The following is a 20,543-nucleotide window of genomic DNA, read 5'->3' on the forward strand; positions in this document are numbered from 1 at the left end:
GCTTCTCACTGTGCTAGAGCCAAGACTCCTCTCACTGTGCAGGAGTCTTAGGTCCCTGTCCCTATGCAGGAGCCCCAGGCCCCTCTCAGTGCAGGAGCCACAGGTCCCTCTCACTGTGCAGGAGCCCCAGGTCCTTCGCACTGTGCAGGAGCCCCAGGTCCCTCTCACTGTGCAGGAGCCCCAGGTCCCTCTCACTGTGCAGGAGCCCCAGGTCCCTCTCACTGTGCAGGAGCCCCAGGTCCCTCTCACTGTGCAGGAGCCCCCGGTCCCTCTCACTGTGCAGGAGCCCCCGGTCCCTTTCACTGTGCAGGAGCCCCCGGTCCCTCTCACTGTGCAGGAGCCCCCGATCCCTCTCACTGTGCAGGAGCCCCAGACCCCCCTCACTGTGCAGGAGCCCAGGCCCCTCTCACTGTGCAGGGAGTCTTGAGTCCCTCTCACTGTGCTAGAGCCAAGACTCCTCTCACTGTGCACGAGCACCAGCTCCTTGCGCGCTCTCTATTCTTACTCCAGTCTCTCGCTGCCTGTCCTTGTGTACCAAGCTCCTCTCACTGCCCACCTGCACCACATGCCTCACATTGCCTATAAACCTCAAGCTTCTGTCCGTCTGTCTACCACAAGCTCCTCCTATTCTTTGTCCGTGTTTCTGTCCATGTGTCCCAGGCTCCTCACACAGTCTGTTAATGTGTCCCACGCGGTCCTCCATGACTCTCCATATGTCTCCACCTTCCCTCACTGTTTCTGCCCGTTTGACTATTTCCCTCACAGGGCTCTCGTCAGGAAGTCACTGCAGCTTGCACCACGCATTGCCCCTGCCAGCACGGAACAGAAACCAGTCCTGGCAATTCCACCATTGGCCAGGGGGCGGGGTGCTATTGAGGAGCGCTGGCCGGTGGGAGGGGGGGTGGTGCTAGTGTCGACACCGCTCCCGCTTTTGTTACCGGGGGCTGATATTGCAGCACTGCTGCGAAACCGGCCACAAGTAACAAAACCGGTCCCCACTCTTCCGGCCCACCCGGAAAATGCCCGGTCTGTCTGCTACGGCAAGTCCGGACCTGCCTGTCAGTGCTGCCAATGACAGAACAAGAACAGCTACTAACAATCACACTTACAAGTGTGACAGTTCGAACTATGTCAGGCCCCCAAAGCTAAAAGAACGGTTTGGGCGGCATGTAATAGTCATTTTTAATGTATATTCAATTAATAATTACTGGCAAGCTCCATTGTTGATAATTAAGTGCCGGTATAGAGCACTGGAAACCACAGTCTCAAATTAAGCACTGGATATGCTGCAGGACGGTGTCTCCTGTACTGCTCCAGGGGGCATAGCGGTACAAAAGGGGGTGGTGATGGACGGAGATCTGAACCAATCAAACACTCACACCCAGTCAATAGATCTGGGTTTAATCCATCACCGTTCTTTAGCCCACTCTGCCACCCCAGTTCAGACATGGCTATATGCAAATCAGTCTGACCCTGTGCCTCATGGGAACAGTCCAGCCCGAACTGCCAAGCCATGCCTTCCCTGGACAGGAAACAAGCTTCAGAGGACCGGTTTCTGGCATTCCAGCCGTCTTCAGCGTGGCTTGCTTGAATCCAGTGGCAAAGTGAGCAAGGGACTCACGTCTGAGCATACCCTGCCACACTTATGGCGGCCAAAAGCGGTACAAAAGGGGGTGGTAATGGACTGAGCATCTGAACCAATCAAACACTCACACCTAGTCAAAAGATCTGGGTTTAATCCATCACCGTTCTTTAGCCCACTCTGCCACCCCAGTTCAGACATGGCTATATGCAAATCAGTCTGACCCTGTGCCTCATGGGAACAGTCCAGCCCGAACTGCCAAGCCATGCCTTCCCTGGACCGGAAACAAGCTTCCGAGGACCGGTTTCTGGCATTCCAGCCGTATTCAGCCCGGCTTGCTTGAATCCAGTGGCAAAGTGAGCAAGGGACACACGTCTCAGCATACCCTGCCACACTTATGGCGGCCAAAAGTGGTACAAAAGCATACTCTGCCACCCCATAGCAGCACTGAGGCTGTACAGAAATATGACACTTTACATCTTCCGCTGCCCCGACACAGCAGTGCTGCACATTGCACAGTGTGATGGTACTCTACACACTGTACAGTCACGCAGCACACACGGTTCACAGTGTGATGGTACGCTACTCACTGTTCAGCTAACGCAGCACATGGGGTTCACAGTGGGATGGTTCTCTACACTGTACGGCTCATATGGCACATACGGCTCCCAGTGGCCAGGAGCGGCCTGTGCAGTGAAGAGCGGTGGTTCCGGGTTGGGTGGGGATTCGACAGACGACCACGAGGGAAAATTAAATAAAGAATTAGTTTTCCCTCCCAGCCCCCCTCCCCCCCTCCGCCGCCCCACTGCTCTTACCTGCAAGGGCCGCTGCTGCACAGTGGGATGGTAGATTCACCCTCTACTGTTCACAAGAGCACAATGACGCCTACATTTTTCAGTAGTGTGCTACTCTAAAACCTGTGCAGCTCATAAGGTTATGTGGCATGTATGGTGCACAGTGGGATGACACGCTGCACCCTCCCTTGCTCCTCAGGACGCAGCAGCACTTACACTGTATAGCAGGGCGGTAATCTACACCCTGGAATGCTCACCAGGGCACTAATGGCCCTTATGTCGTGCAGCAAGATGGCGCCCCACAGCTGGAACCGCTCATCAGGACATTCTTGCTCTACTGCTGGGTATTACTGAACACCCTGGACTGCTCACGAGGGCATGGCAGCACTTGTGTTGTACTGCGAAAGAAAATGTGGCCATGAAAAGTAGGGTCTGGGTCCATTTCAGGAACAATTAGCGTGTTCTGACCCAAGTCGTATGTGTAATTTCTTAAATTCCTTGGATAGAAAAAGTACTTAGTACAAGAGAAAGACACAATCTAGTCCTGACTTGGTATTGAAAAAATGCTGTAATTTAAAATTGTTCACACATGCATCAATGGTCATAAATCACATGTAGAGCAAACAAAAGTAGCTTCTAACTGGTATTTAAGGCTAAGATAGTTTTGTAGATGAATTTTAATATGTAACATGCGGTTTTATACGTTTGTCCCAATTTAGTTGTTTGGAGAACAAGAGTTTTTAAAGTATTACGTTATTTATGAAACCTTATTGTACATCTTATTGCTAAGGAGAGGAGTTGGCCTAATGGCTACGGTGGTCGACCTAGAATCTGGGGAACTGGGTTCGAGACTCGGCTCTTAATCTCCCCGTGCCTAATGAAAATGAATGGGTCCTCATGTAATGCAACTGGTGCTATGTAAAGCGCTCTGATATGGGTCAAGTTCGCGCTATATAAAATTGTAAAAAAAAAAAAGCACGTTATCATAGTTTATGCGTGGAGAACGAGGTGCAAAATATCTGGGATAGTGCAAGCATGACACAGAAGGGAGAAAATGCTTAAAAAGCCTTCACCATAACGTGAACACGCGATGTGAAATGCGCAAAATCAAAAAGTCCAATCATTTACACATCTTTTGTCTTGTCCATGGCCTTAAAGAGTATTAAGGCCATCGAAAATGAAGACAATGTGCCTTTGGACGGACTTGGCTGCATCCTTATACCAATAGGTCCCTATTAGATGCTTTTCATTTTGCACTTTGCTCAACACAGGTTCAAAATAATGTGTTGAAAGAGTGCAGTATTGCCAAATATTTTGCAGCTTGTTCTCCACGCATAATCGATTGTAAAGAGCCTTTCTACTGCTGCGCTTGCAGTAGATGTATTGTTTGACAACTGATATATTCAGATATCATTTTAATTAATACCAGGCCACATTTGGACCGTGTTTCCTCTTGTAAGAAGTCCTTTTGGAACCCTTGGTCAGTGAGGTGTCTTTTAGAAGTTACAAGAAGATGTGGCAGCACTTGTATCCTAAAATACACTGATCTGCTCAGTCGTGTACGGCTCTTGGCCACTTTCGCAGGAGAGCAATGTGGCACTTATTGCACTTCTGTGATCTGTTCCTCCAGGGCAGCCGAGGCATGCATCCCGATACCCTGGGGACTGCAGGCCGCCATATTCAGTGAAATGAAATGAATGAATGAATGAAATGAAATTGGATTTATAAAGCGCATGGCTGCCCGTAAGCGTGCCAGCGCTGCCTGACAAATAATAAAAAGCTCTAAAGGGGATAGGAGTTTTTAAGGATTTTTAGGGAAGAGAAAAAATTTGAGAAGCTTTCGAAATTTGACGAGGGATGGTTCAGTGCTAATGTGTCAGTGGTCGTCCCCTGCCAGGTGGCGATCTCTAGGCCTTCAGAAGAGTCATCGCATTGGCTGCTCTTGTAAACGCTCCGTAAGCTTGCCGAGCACCCGCCGCGCTTTGCGAGGCCTTTCAGCAAATATTTACATTTTTTTAAAACAAGCCTGCAAAGGAAGTATTTGTTTTTGAAGAAAAATGAAATCATGACTCGGACACCCTTGGAGTTTTCTCTCAGGGCCTGCAGGTCAATCTTTATTTTTATGTTGAGGACCGCCAAGCTTTTCCTGGCGGTATTTTAAAAAAAGTCTGCCCTAAATAGGGTGGATTGTATGAACTACTTGCACTAATGGCTTGAGGTCTGTCGGGTTGTGTGTCTAAGGTTTTCACTGCCGAAGCCAAACAGGGTTTCTGCCAGCAGAAACACGATGGTTCACCCGACTTTAAATGGAGCGGGTAGACTGTCAGTTTGGTGGGCACAGTACTTCACGACGTTTGTGACAGTGTATCCCGTCAGCCAAACTCTGGGTTATCCCTTTAGTTTGCTAACAGCCATTTCTGGAGGTGTTGCCTTAACTTTAGAAGCATGGCCTGAGTTCTTAGGTGAGTAGGCATGCTCCCAGAATGCATTGCCACCCATGCAAGCCTTCTTAACTTATGGCATTTTGAAGATACCAGTGCTTCAAACTCCTCGTGTTCTGGTTTGCATTCAGGAAATCTTTCCAATGCGAAACAAAGACCAGACATAAGTCCTTCTTCAAGTCCACAAGCAGTTGATCTATGGTCCTCGGTGAAGGGGTGGGACGACTCCCCCTCCATTGCAATCCCATTAATAGTCTGTATAGATTCAGCTGCTCTGCAATCTCAGTTACATATTTTGGCCCATCATTTAACGCCCAGATTCTTTACACACGATACAGGTCAACAGAGCTGCCCCTATGTTCTGAGGACATATATTTTCCATACAGGTCTATGGGTCTGCTTCGATGACCATCGCCGCTACTTTCTAGCAGGATTCAGCTGTAAAATGTGGTCATCCATCCAGCATTCAACTTGTAGTAGGTATCGGACTACAGTTCAGGTGTCATTGTGTTAGTCCAAGCACTGGTCATGTGCCACCACAATGGATGAAACGAGCGGCAGGATGGTATCTGTTTGACACACCGGACACCCATGCTTCAACCTACCCGTTCAAGAGCTTCGGCTGTACCACAGATTCACATCTGGCCGCAATAATGCACTAGCTCCGAGGCCGCACTCCGATCACATTCAAGAGCTGCTGCATTGGCCACAAGACTGTCAAGTCAAGCCTGCCACAAAATCCACTGCAAACAAGATCATGCTCTAATGAGGACACTGCGCAACCACAGCATCGGCATGCTTAAAACCAGAAATTGAAAGAAGGAAATTACAAGACGTCAAGCCTTCTCCGGCTATGAAGGCTCTTGAACTCCAACCTGAGCAGGACCCAATTGACTCCATCTTTTCTCCACTTCTGAAAGTTGTTGGAAATCCACATATTTAAGTAACACCTCAGGGCACGATGTTCACCCAGCAATCGCACGCTGCTGTAAGAGGAGGGATTTCGTTCGTCCTCTTACTGCCACATACCCAATTCACTCTTGCCCATTTATCCCAGTAACCTCGTTCTCAAGCTAGGCATCTCTTGTATTCCACTCTACAGGCCTCATGTTCTGCTGTAACTCCTCTCCCTGTTGTGCCTTTGTAACTTCAAGGTCTATCCAGCACTCAGTTCCTACCTCTGTGCAATATAGGTTCCACACATACATATTACTTAGTCAGCCAACTCTGCCATATGGTGCAGGTTGAATCACTGTCTATGAATATCCTGCTGTGCCACTGGGAACACTCATGGCGGTGTGGGTAGGAGCACTTGTGACTGCAGTGAAATATTCTGCCAACAAAGACACAGGCATGCTTTGCACTGTAAAGCAAGATGGTGTTCTCGATTAGTGCTGCGACCAGTGGCACTTACGTTGTACAGTGGGATGGAGTTCATGACCTTGTACTGCTTACTGGGGTCCATCTTGTACAGATGTCGGTCCGTGATGAGAATGGCACGATCTTCCACTTTATTAAATCTGTTTATCTGCAAAAAAACATAGATGTATTAAAGTCAGCTGAAAGTTTTGCAGTGATCATCAAACAATAGCAGATAAGTTGTGATTGAGATAGCAGTAGTAATTGTATTTATAAAGCGCTTACTTCGCCTGACGAGGCGTCAAGTCGCTTTTCCACAGCTCCACATCTGCAGCCTAGCATGTAGGAGACCTAAATGCACTTCTGCAAACTAACCTGGGTGGCAAACATAGACCCAAATCTTTACACTAACCTAGGAGGTTGACATGGGCCCATGTTTTCAAACTAACCTGAAGGGAATACACCGATCCAATTCTGAAAGCTGACCTGTAGGGCTGACACAGAGCCACATCTGCAAACTAACATGTAGGGTAACCACAGGCCAACAAATACAGACCTGGAATAGATCATCATCTGCAAACAATGTTTAGAGTTGGCAGAAACCAATCTACAAACTGACCTGCAGTGAATCTTTTGATCCATTTCTGCAAACTGACCTGTAAGGCAGACTTAGGTCCACTTCTATAAATTAACCTGTTGAGTTGGCACAGAACTACTGCATCTGCAAACTAACAGCAGAGTGGACATTGAGCTACTACTGCAAATAATCTGCAGGAAGAACAGACTCACCCTTTTATGCGAACACATAATGCTCACATCGGAAAAATAACTGCCGGACATGCATTGGCTATCTTTACAAAGTAATCCACTAGTGAGAGATAGGTCACCTAAACCAGCCTCTAGTGCAGACTTGGGGCCTGACAGTTTGGCAGAGCGACTCTTTCCACCAGTGTTGTCGTTCCACCAAAATCAGAGAGGCAACAGGAGTGGTGTTGCAAATTTTCTAACCCTCAATGACATCGAAGACAAACCCATCAAGCAATTGTTTTCTTCAATATTGGACTGCTGTATACTTTTGAATGGACTCCTGTATTGAAAACTAACGGCTGCTGCATGGTAATAAATGGTGAAGGGGAATTGATCTGAACAACCAACAGCTAAAATGAGTAAACTTCAAAAGCATGATTGCTTTAAAAGATCAGTATGTATATATGTATGTATATATGTTCAGCAGCAGCTCCTCCACTAACAGAACGTTATTATTATTTTATTTTAGTATTGAGCTTGCAACCAGGTTAGGGGCGGGGCTGGGCTCCTGTGACGCCAGAGGGAGAAGGAGTGGTTGCTGCCCCATAAGTGCGCATGACGGTTTGGCCGGTAATCTTGGGGCCGTCAAACTGTCATACACACTTAGCATGTTCTCCATCAGCTGTATTGCACAGACTGGGTGGAGAACATGCACAACCTCCCACTCCCTGTCTGAGGGCCGAACCACGGCACTCAGACCAATCACAACACTGCTGACATGCAGGTGACAGCAGTGTCGTGATTGGCAAGGGGAGTCTGGAAACCTGGGTACTTCCAGTTTCTTGGGTGGGACGGAGGAGAGGTGGTGGCTGGCGACCAGCAGAAACATCTTCTTTTGTACTATTATTTTTCTTCTAACCCCCACCCACCCCTGCACCCTTCACCACCGTTCCCTACAACCCACCACTGTTCTGTTTTAGGGGTTGTAATTGGAACTGGCCCTCAACTTCTTCCATGGGCTACCAGACTCGAGAAGATTCACAGACATTGTGGCCCAGAAGGGTTCCCAAAAAGCACATAGCCAGGTTTACCCTCTTTTTATCCAATAGGCTGCGTACAGGTAGATGGCTGGAGATGTGAATGCTCTACCAACCTTACCCTAGTTACGGTTTAGAACGTTCATTGCTAAAGTTTGCAAAGTCTCAAGCGCTTTCGATCTTGGTGCAACATTACATTACTTTGGTGAGTGTACCGGCTGTTATACAGTTGCATTTTGTTCTAGTCCTCTTCTCCCTCCCCCAACAAATCTCCACCTCCCTACCCTAACTCTTGCTAGATCCTATACAACATTTTGCTCAGGACCCTATTTGCACTTTTATCTCCTTCGGGGTGGTTCTGCTGTTTTCCCTCCTTCTGCTGCCCCCTTCTTGCCTCACACAGTACACATTACTCTCTCACCTCCCTCTAGCCATGCTCTACCTCACATTTAGTCCTCCTGGTCACTGTTATCATGCAGTCAACGGCTCAGGTAATTTGGGACCTTCAGCCCCAATTATATAGACTTGCCTCAGGGCCCTTCACATACTGTCTCTCAGTGTCAATGGGGTCATGCATTATGTAGTAAGGAAAACACTGACTTTCCTGTAAACAAAGACATCAGACTTCGCAGTTCTCCAAGTCACCGACAGAAGTGCTGAAGCTTCAATGTAGTGAACGCATGCAACACTTTGGCTAGTGACAAATGGACATTGGGTGCCAACAGTCAAAGGGAGTTGAGGAGGGTCATTCTTTTCAGACAATCACTACCAGTCACAGTACTTCAGACCTGCATCGACACAGAAACTCGCTAGGGAGCAATTCAAGGAGTGAGCTTTGTGTATGCAGCAAACGGGTCTAAACTCGCCTTCTTCTGCAGACGGACTAGGATCTTCTTCAGACTGAATAGGTAGGTTTGAACATTAAGGGGAAGAGAATGGCAATTGACTGTAGACCCCTTATGGGCTGCCACATGAGACTGAGGCTTTATATTAGACCTTATACTTGATGCTTGGGGCACGTATATCACTTAATGTTTGTGCAAAACATATACGTAGTACTTTCTTGCATACTGGCTTCTTCCTTACTTTTGGCTAATGCCTTACCACTGGTCGAATCCTGTGATATTCTGAAGGGTGGCATTTCTTATTATGTTAATCCAAAACGTCCGGACCTCGGAAGTCGCTGGAGAATGCACAAGCTACCTTCAGAAAAGATCTCACCTGGAGACCATCCCTGTTGATAACGAGGGGTCAGTGGCCTATAGCCAATTTCTATGGTAGGCAAGCAAGTTCTGCATAGCGTGGTACATATAGAGGGATTCTGTGTTGCATAGGAAGAAGTCTTGTAACTTCTGTGACTTGTGCAGGTGCTGCTGGGGTCTACCATTATGAACATCCCTGTAAGATACAACATACCTCCAGCAACATACAGTGGAAGCAGTTGACCAGACCTAAATATGACCGAAAATCTTTGTTTATGTCTCAGACCGAACACGCAATATTGTCCAAACTGAATACGCAGAGCCTTTAGATGGCAGCATTTCAGAAGGCAACATTAACGAGGCCATTGACAATATGTCTTCTACCAAAGTATCCAATGATCATAGTTTCCTCTTGGAATTCTATAAAATTAACAAAAGACAAGCTCTGGTATGTTATGCAATTTGATCAATTAATGAAGTGCAGCAGGAAGGTGAACTGAGCTCGGAATTCAATCCAATCAAGCCAATATTTTGCTTACCAAGAAAACTGTTAGGGATCCTTTGATAGTCCGGCAGTTACAGGTCCATCATATTATTAAACATCAGTATTGGCAAGTAGACTGAGCCCTTTAATCATAAACCTAGCCTCATGATTTGTGACCGGAGAATGTCAGGAGATAACGTGAGATTTGTAGTGCATCTCCTATGGCAGGTTAACAAAGACCGGGAGCAAATGTTAGCTTTAACTTTGGACACTGAGAAGGCAACTGGCCGTGTGCCCTGGGGCTACCATTTCAGGATGTTAAAGCCACTGGCCTGGGACCCAAAATAATAAACAAGATCTGATATCTTCATACAAGGCCTACGGCAAAGCGGTCTTTGTGAAGGATTTCATTAGCCTCTTCTCTATCAAGTGCAAGACTCAGCAGGTGTGCCTTCTTCCACTTTATATTGGCTCTTGAACCCTCAGCACCTAAAATACGCTTGTATCCTGTCTTCATGAGGAGTAAGAATGTCCATGTGTCACTAAAACCTTTTTCTATATGTGGGTGACATTCTCTAGATGCTGTCAGAGCCTATGAGCTCAATACCGGCCGTGATGTCTATAATTAACGAGTTCTCAGGTTGTTGCTACAATTGGACCAAACCTACTACCAAATCAGTCCCGGTTGATCAGCCCATTCAGTGGGTACCCCAGAAATCTTAAATGCCTGGTTATCCCTAACAATCCAGACTTGAAGGGCGTAGCACGTGTCAATATCCAGTCCTTTCTACAGTCCCTTCACGCCCCAGGATGTTGCTCCTTGGTGTGGTTTTCAAATGTAGTTATTGGGCAAGATCCCGGTTATGAAGAAAAGATGAACAAGGGCCTGAGTGTTAATTATGTTTTTGCCATGCTACCCTTCAGGATCACTAACACCGCTCTGTTGAAGCTACCACTGTGCCGGAGGTCTGTGACTGCCTCACATGAAGTCCTTCTACCTCCCGCGCCAGCTGCCACATATGGTCTACCTCCTGCCCACTGGCTCACCGATGTCCCTCTGGGTGTTACATGAGAGACACTTGCGGTGTATGAAGGGAGACTTGGATTTAATCAATAGCAAAACCCCTGCAACAATGGAATTCAACAACCTGATTATGAACGCTACTGTGCTGGCCTTGTGCACTGTCCATAAACTTTATCGTGTGGACTGCCACACACACAAGAGTACCACCTTCAGGGGCGGCTCTAGGCTCATGGTGGCCCTGGGCAGGGAGCGTAGGTAGGGGGCCCCGGAAGAGGGGGTCCGGGCGGGGTGGAGCACAGAGGCCAGTGAAGAGGGGAGGGGGAGGGGGGTGGTCAGGGTGTTTGGAAGCGGAACAGAGCCGGAGGCCGCAAAAACCCTGCAAGGGGCCGCCACGCAAATATGTATCCATCCTCAGAAGATTATTATATTAAGGATATATATTGGCGTGGTGGCCCCTGGGGTTTGGTGGCCCTGTGCAGGTGCACAGCTTGCACATGCCTAAGGCCACCCCTGCCCCCTTTATGGGAAAATATAGGATGTAAGATCGGAAACAATGAAATAGGATGGAGGGAAAAGTTGGATGCCAGCTTACTTCCCACAGATGACGTAGTGACAAAGGACAGTTTACATACTTCCAAAAACTCCATAAGGACTTTGGTTTGAGGTCCCCTCAAATGCAGTAATACAATCAATGCACCCATTGTGTGAGATCACGGCTGGGCTGCCCCTTTTATGTAAGTACTTTAACATGTGGGGCAAGTTTGGGGGAGTAATACTGGAGAAACAATCAAGCGTCGCTTCTCTACTGATGGCTGCAGATCTTCTATCCAGGTGGCAGTAGAAATTCTCCCCAAAGTTCTCTGACAAGGAGTGGTTTAACATTTCTGGGTTTCATTACAGGGGACATAGGAAGGCCAGGCTCACATTCTATTTTGTTGCTTCTAACTGGGTCACCACCACTCATGCACTCCGTAGTTGGCAAGTGAGATTATTCCAAGTCCCTACACATGGCACTGTTGTTCATCCCTCATACATCTCTCTTTACCCGCTTTGCGACATAGCACCAAGCCATCTTCTGCACTATAAGCGCTAAGTAGCGACCTCACTCCCTATCTTCCAGGCTCTCATATTGGTAGTTATGTCATATAGTAACACATTTTGACTTACCAACCCTTCTACCACTATACATAACCTCTGCTAGTTGCAAATGTTGGCGTCTTTCCTTGCTCCCCTCTCTTGGCTGCTCTACGAACATGCATGTGTGTCCTCAAATACGTTTTATTTTGGATACACCTGCTACTTTGTTTTCTTTTGGTTTCTAACAAAAGTCCCACTCCTACTACCTCCTCTTCATCTCACTATATATTTTTGAGAGGGATATTTACTTCCACTCTCTTCAACTTGTTGGTGACCTCTCAACACACTTGCTCCGGCTCACATCACAATCCTGGTTCCCCTCTGGCCGCCCCGATAGAGTTTTGATACAATCTTCTGGCTGTTAATGGTCCTTGGCTGTATAGATGGGTGCTTGTCTTGAATGCTCACTGATGATGTGACAAAAATCGATCAAGAACAGCTTTACAAAGCGAAGAATAATTGGCAGTCATCGAACAAACAGACAAGGGTGGGTTGCAACAGAGGAGGAGAAGGGATGGCAGTGCCCCAACGACGGAGCTGCGTGACGAGAGAGCAGTAACTCTGAACAGGAGGGTAGAGGTCTTGCTCTCCTTGGAGTGCAGCGGGCACCAATAAGTAGGGGTTGGGGTGTGGGTGAGCAGCTGGGAGTTGGGACCGGGAACACGCTGGGGGTTGCAGGGGCAGCAGCGGCAGGAAAAAACTGGGAATAGGCAGAAATAGAAAAAGGCAAAGAATTAGAAAGACAGAAGAAAAACAGGCAGAAGAGAAAGGCAAAAGAGAAAGGCACAACAGAAAAGGCTGACACCCACAGAGCGGAATAGCAGAAAAGCAGGGTGCTCTTTCACTAGACGACCTGGGATGAGGCACAGGCAGGAGCCTGCGGGTGGAGTAGGGCCTCGAACACCTCCCTGGAACCAGAAGGTGCTGAGGGCAATGCCTTAAAGGCGGAGCTGCGCAAGGGGAGAGCAGTTACTCTATTTACCCTTTATATTAATGAGTTAGGTGCTGTTTTAAGGGAGGCGTGTAAAGACATACAGAGGGCTGGCAAATATCTTATACCGGCATTGCTTTATGCCGATGCTGCCGCTCTTTTAGCCCGCACAGCAGTACGGTTGCAACGCCTTTTAAATTCTTTTGCAGATTTTATGAAAGTGTTAAATCTGAGTGTTAATTTTTCTAAATCGCATGTAATGATTGTGGGGAACAGAGGTAAAAAAAGAATTAAGACCTTGCATTGTGAAGGGAATGTTCTGTCTAGGGTCTCCAGATTCCTGTATTTAGGGGTCATTTCTGATGATAATTCCACATGGTTACCTCAGCTGGCTGCAAAACGTAATGCCTTTGCTAGGTCCATCCTGGCTGTTTTGGGATTTTCCCGTAAACTGGGGGTGAAGCCGTTGCAGGCTGTGTTGAAAATATACGACGCCAATTGTGTTTCTTTAGCCATGTACGGAGCTGATTTGTGGGGGATTAAAAATGTAAAGTTGTTACAGGTGGCTGAGGATACATTTTTGAAGTCCATCCTGTCTGTTCCCCAGTCAACCTCCGGGTACATTGTTCATCAAGAGTGCTGGGTAAAATACCTAGAAGATCGCATGGCCATAGCCCCGTTACTAACATGGATCTTAGTCAAGTTGAACCCTGAATTGGAGCTGAACCATGAGGTTCTCAAGGATTGCTTGGCTCTAGAGCATGGTAATTGCATCCCTTGGCTGAATTATGTTAAAAAATTAGCAGCCAAGTTAGGTCGTCCAGAATTATTTGACCTGCCACTTAAATTAGTGAAGGGGGGTGTGAAATGGGTGAAGGACACCGATAACTTGATGACACTCTCGGCTAGAGAAGATAATTAACTGAGCAAACCCACAGTAAGGGCACACCAGCTACCAGTAACCACAAGTGATATTGAACCCTATTTAAGAATTGTTAACAACTCCAATCACTGATTTTTGTTAACAAAATTCAGATTGAATAAATTCCACCTTCTCATAACAGAACGTCCATTCTGGACTAAGGAGACGGACCTGGAGATCTGTTCTTGTGACGGATTTTCCATTATGGATACCGCTCACTATCTTTTTTTGTGAGCATTTTCATACCATTCGCAAAAGGTTTATTATCCCTCTTATTAAGGACAAGGGGTTCGCACAAGTCAAACCAACCCTTCTGTATTTACAGTTGTTGTCGAATATTTGGGTAATTTTTAATGTAGCCAACTTCCTGACTATAGCTATGAGATTAAGGAAGAAAATTATGTGGACCCACTGTACATAGCGATAAATATATTAATTGTACCAGATCATTCTGTTTTTAAATCTTCTTGTATATGATATTTCTAGACTGCTACTTTTTTTTTAACGGTTGATTTTATTTATGTTAACGTACTGTATGGATTGCTAACTTGTATAGGTTTTTATATTTAATTATGGCACTAACTTTTGATGTAATGTAATATACTTTTATGTTTTTTCTTTTATGAACCGAATAAAGTACTTCTGACTGATAGTTACTCTAAGCAGAGATCATAACTGGAGTGTCTGCCTACTTGGATGGTAGGTACTCCAGTGGTTCTCCGCACACCCCCAACAAGAACACCTTTCAGATAGAAGATGAAATACTCCTCATTAAAAAACACTACATTATGATGCAGGAACAGTCCACAAACCAGCTACCCATCCGACCACATATTGACTGTCTTTGATCATCTCTTAGTTGCCTTTCAGCTAGGTTTGCGCTATGTAAATACTACATACATAATGCATACAATACGCTACTCTCGAAATACTTTAACATTTGGTTAAATATATACATTTTAGAGAGATCTAGGCCAACCGTGTCCACCCAGTATGACTAATACAACGTATATCCACTCAGCATAACTTTTTTTTTTATGTCCGTTTTTTATTAACATTATTTATGTTTTATTGAGATCCACAGGAGGAAAGTTGGTTTTTACAAAGTCGCTTCAAGAATCAAGAGTACTACAATTGTTGGCAGTGGGAATATGTAGTTAGTAATGAAGAGATATGGCAACGAGGGTCTGAGGTTGAAAAGAGTAGGGTGGTTGGCAGAGAGCAGGGTGGTTGGCAGAGAGCAGGGTGGTTGGCAGAGAGAATGGCTGGCTGGCAGTGACCGGAAGGAAGCAACCGGAGTCGGATAGAAAGGCATTGGACAGACGAAGAGAGCGAGACGAGCATTATGTGAGGATTTAAAGGCTTATGGTTACGTAAGATTGCGCGCAATCTAACAAGCTACTCCTCCCCATGGCAGACGAAGGCCTCACTTCGCAGCCGCGCACCCCACCGGCAGCACGTGCCAAGCATCCGGGAACAGCAGGGCCCTCTCAAGGACTCCTGCCCTCTTGCTGCAGCGGGGGTACACCGCCTTATCACTGAGGCACATCCGGGAACTTCTAGTCTCACTTCCATATTCATGAGGCTGATAAAAACATTACCAGCTTTTAATCCAGGATTTCAGGGAGGGGGAACCTTGGACTGCAGGGCGCGCGCTCCATGTGGAAAGTCGTCACTGTGGAATGAGAGAGTCTCCACTCAACCCTACCCCCACCCCACAGACCACCTCCAACCTTCAGCACTGCGGAGAGTGCTTGGCAGACACTGCCCGTCTAACCCTCCAGTTACACAGCATCATGGCATCTCATGCACACCTACCCTGCCCCTCTCAATTTAGCATTCTGTAAACACAATCTGAAACATATCTACCATTCTTTCACCATAGCGCTGCTGTCAATAAACACAATCTCTTGCATCTGTATCTATCTCCCTGCATTAGCTTGTAAACACCGTCTCATACACACCTGCCCTTCCTTTCTTGCTGCATTGAATTGTAAACACAGACTCGTACAAATCTGCCCTACCTGGCACACTGCATTAGAGTGTAAACACCGCCTCGTACATCTGTCCTTTCTGTCTCACTGCATTAGAGTGTAAACGCCGCCTCGTACATCTGTCCTTTCTGTCTCACTGCATTAGAGTGTAAACACCGCCTCGTACATCTGTCCTTTCTGTCTCACTGCATTAGAGTGTGAACGCCGCCTCGTACATCTGTCCTTTCTGTCTCACTGCATTAGAGTGTAAACGCCGCCTCGTACATCTGTCCTTTCTGTCTCACTGCATTAGAGTGTAAACACCGCCTCGTACATCTGTCCTTTCTGTCTCACTGCATTAGAGTGTAAACGCCGCCTCGTACATCTGTCCTTTCTGTCTCACTGCATTAGAGTGTAAACACCGCCTCGTACATCTGTCCTTTCAGTCTCACTGCATTAGAGTGTAAACACCGCCTCGTACATCTGTCCTTTCTGTCTCACTGCATTAGAGTGTAAACACCGCCTCGTACATCAGTCCTTTCTGTCTCACTGCATTAGAGTGTAAACGCCGCCTCGTACATCTGTCCTTTCTGTCTCACTGCATTAGAGTGTAAACGCCGCCTCATACATCTGTCCTTTCTGTCTCACTGCATTAGAGTGTAAACACCGCCTCGTACATCTGTCCATTCTGTCTAACTGCATTAGAGTGTAAACGCCGCCTCGTACATATCTGTCTTTTCTGTCTCACTGCATTAGTGTAAACACCGTCTTATACATATCTGCCCTTCCTGTCTCACTGCATTAAATTGTAAAGACCGTCTCGTACATATCTGCCCTTCCTGTCTCACTGCATTAAATTGTAAAGACCGTCTCGTACATATCTGCCCTTCCTGTCTCACTGCATTGGCTTGTAAACACTGTCTCGTACACATCTACCCTTACGTCTCACTGCATTGGCTTGTAAACAAAGTCTCATGCATATCTGCCCTTTCAGACTCACTGCATTAGAGTATAAACACAGTCTCACACATATGCCCTTCCTGTCTCGCTGCATAGCTTGTAAACACGTCTCCTACATATCTGCCCTACCTGTCTCACTACATTAGCTTGTAAACAAAGTCTCGTACACATTTGCCTTTTATTTCACTGCATTAGCTTGTAAACACCGTCTAGTAAGTATCTGCCCTCCCATTTCACTGCATTAGATTGTAAACACTGCCTGCTACATAGCGGTCTTTCTTTTTTACTGTATTACCACACAAACACGGTCCCAAACACATTAGCTTGTAAGCACCTACGCCAGCTTGTAAACACTGCCCAGTACACACCTACCCTTCTGTTTCAATCCTTTAGATTGTGAACACCGTCTCGTATACATCTACCCTTCTGTTTTACTCCTTTAGATTGAAAATACCGTCTCGTACATATCTACTCTTCTGTTTCACTCCTTAAGATTGTAAACCCTGTCTCGTATACATCTACCCTTCTGTTTTACTCCTTTAGATAGCAAACAGTATCTTGTACACATCTACACTTCTGTCTCTCTCCTTTAGATTGTAAACACTGTCTCATGTACATCTATCTACCCTTCTGTGTCACTCCTTTAGATTTTAAATACCATCTCGTATACATCTACCATTCTGTCTTACTCCTTTAGATTGTGAACACTGTCTAATATAAATCTGCCCTTCTGTTTTACTCCTTTAGATTGTAAATACCGTCTTGTATACATCTGTCCTTCCTGTCTCACTGAATTGGCTTGTAAACACGGTCTCGTACGCATCTACCCTTTTGTCTCACGGCATTACCTTGTAAACAAAGTCTCATGCAGATCTGACCATTCCGACTCACTGCATTAGCTTGTAAACGCCGTCTGTACATATTTGTCCTTCCTATCTCACTGCATTAGAGTATAAACACAGTCCACACATATGCCCTTCCTGTCTCGCTGCATAGCTTGTAAACACGTCTCATACATATCTGCCCTACCTGTCTCACTACATTAGCTTGTAAACCAAGTCTCCTACACATTTGCCTTTTATTTCACTGCATTAGCTTGTAAACACCACCTAGTAAGTATCTGCCCTCCCATTCCACTGCATTAGATTGTAAACACTGCCTGCTACATAGCGGTCTTTCTTTTTTACTGTATTACCATACAAACACGGTCCCAAACACATTAGCTTGTAAGCACCTACGCCAGCTTGTAAACACTGCCCAGTACACACCTACCCTTCTGTTTCACTCCTTTAGATTGGAAATTTCGTCTCGTATACATCTAACCTTCTGTTTTACTCCTTTAGATTGGAAATACCGTCTTGTACACATCTACTCTTCTGTTTTATTCCTTACGATTGTAAACACCGTCTCGTACACATCTACCCTTCTGTTTTACTCCTTTAGATTGGAAATACTGTCTCGTACACATCTACCCTTCTGTTTATACCGTCTCGTATACATCTACTCTTCAGTTTCACTCCTTAAGATTGTAAATACCGTCTCGGACACATCTAGCCTTCTGCCTCACTCCTTTAGATTGTAAACCCTGTCTTGTATACATCTACCCTTCTGTTTTACTCCTTTAGATAGCAAACAGAAGTGTAGATGTGTACAAGATACTGTTTGCTATCTAAAGGAGTAAAACAGAAGGGTAGATGTACATGAGACGGTGTTTACAATCTAAAGGAGAGACAGAAGTGTAGATGTGTACAAGATACTGTCTCTCCTTTAGATTGTAAACACTGTCTCATGTACATCTACCCTTCTGTTTTACTCCTTTAGATTGTAAATACCATCTCATATACATCTACCATTCTGTCTTACTCCTTTAGATTGTAAACACTGTCTAATATAAATCTACCCTTCTAGTTTACTCCTTTAGATTGTAAATACCGTCTCATACACATCTATCCTTCTGTTGTACTCCTTTAGATTGTAAACACCGTCTCATTCATATCTCTCCTATTTGTCTCACTGCATTAGAGTGTAAACGCAGTCTCGTACATATCTGCCCTGCCTGTCTCAATGCATTAGAGTGTAAACACCGTCTCGTACATATCTGCCCTTCCTATCTCACTGCATTGGCTTGTAAACACGGTCTCGTACGCATCTACCCTTTTGTCTCACGGCATTACCTTGTAAACAAAGTCTCATGCAGATCTGACCATTCCGACTCACTGCATTAGCTTGTAAACGCCGTCTGTACATATTTGCCCTTCCTATCTCACTGCATTAAAGTATAAACACAGTCCACACATATGCCCTTCCTGTCTCGCTGCATAGCTTGTAAACACTGTCTCATACATATCTGCCCTACCTGTCTCACTACATTAGCTTGTAAACCAAGTCTCGTACACATCTGCCTTTTATTTCACTGCATTAGCTTGTAAACACCACCTAGTAAGTATCTGCCCTCTCATTTCACTGCATTAGATTGAAAACACTGCCTGCTAGATAGCGGTCTTTCTTTTTTACTGTATTACCATACAAACACGGTCCCAAACACATTAATTAATTAATTAATTAATTGCAAGTTTATATAGCGCTAGGATCGACTCCCGGAGGAGTATCTCCGCGCTTCGACCGCTGCGAAACCCTTCCTGGCTTCCCTGAGAGATGGTCCCTTAATGGGTATCTCCAGGGTGAGACCAGGAATCCCCGGCGGTCTAGTGGGGCCGTTAGTGAAGATGAGGCAAGCTAGTGCCCAGAGTTGCCGAGTGCGATCGCTGATCTGAGTGGGCACCAAGGCGAGAGAATTATCGAGTCCGCTGACCCTGGTCCAGAAACCTGCCGCGTCGGGAATCGAACCCTGGTCCCGGGCCGTCCTCTGCTCTCGGGTCTGCCGCCTCTAACCAGTGAGCCACACTACTTCACTGCTTTACATTAGCTTGTAAGCACCTACGCCATTAGCTTGTAAGCACCTACGCCAGCTTGTAAACACTGCCCAGTACACACCTACCCTTCTGTTTCACTCCTTTAGATTGTGAACACCGTCTCGTATACATCTACCCTTCTGTTTTACTCCTTAAGATTGTAAATACCGTCTCGTATACATCTACCCTTCTGTTTATACCGTCTCGTATACATCTACTCTTCTGTCTCACTCCTTTAGATTGTAAACACTGTCTCGTACACATCTACCCTCTGTCTCGCTCCTTTAGATTGTAAACACTGTCTTGTACGCATCTACCTTTCTGTGCCACTCCTTTAGATTGCAGTGTCTTGTACACATCTACACTTCTGTCTCTTCTTTAGATTGTAAACACTGTCTCATATACATCTACCCTTCTGTTTTACCCCTTTAGATTGCAAACACTGTCTTGTACACATCTACCCTTCCGTTTCAATCCTTTAGACTGTAAATACAGTCTTGTATACATCTACCCTTCTGTTTTACTCCTTTAGATTGTAAATACTGTTTTCGTATACATCTACCCTTCTGTTTTACTCGTTTAGATTGTAAATACCGTCTCGTACACATCTACCCTTTTGTTTTACTCCTCCTTTAGATTGTAAATACCGTCTCGTATACATATACCCTTCTGTTTATACCGTCTCGTATACATCTACCATTCTGTCTTACTACTTTAGATTGTAAACACTGTCTTATATACATCTACCTTTCTGTCTCACTACTTTAGATTGTAAACACAGTCTCGTACACATCTACCCTTCTGCTGTACTCCTTTAGATTGTAAACACCGTCTCATATACATCTACCCTTCTGTCTCACTCCTTTAGATTGTAAACACTGTCTCGTACGCATCTACCCATCTGTCTCACTCCTTTAGATTGTAAACATTGTCTCGTACACATCTACCCTTCTGTGTCACTCCTTTAGATTGTAAACACGGTCTCGTACGCATCTACCCTTCTGTCTCACTCCTTTAGATTGCAAACAGTCTCATACA

The 20,543-nt window shown here is 45.8% G+C and overlaps 1 protein-coding gene across 2 annotated transcripts in view; it reads right to left on the reverse strand.

Annotated features, from left to right (window-relative positions):
• Positions 1-20,543, reverse strand: part of MYO1D (myosin ID) — a 512,976-nt gene that overhangs the window by 119,893 nt on the left and 372,540 nt on the right. For both annotated transcript variants that reach the window (XM_086923844.1, XM_086923845.1), the window contains exon 20: positions 6,232-6,345. In XM_086923844.1, the coding sequence (XP_086779970.1) occupies positions 6,232-6,345 (114 nt within the window). The remainder of the gene's footprint in view (positions 1-6,231; positions 6,346-20,543) is intronic.

The sequence above is a fragment of the Lissotriton vulgaris genome, chromosome 5 (assembly GCF_964263255.1).
Source record: "Lissotriton vulgaris chromosome 5, aLisVul1.2, whole genome shotgun sequence".
In the NCBI taxonomy this organism is placed as follows: Eukaryota; Metazoa; Chordata; class Amphibia; order Caudata; family Salamandridae; genus Lissotriton; species Lissotriton vulgaris.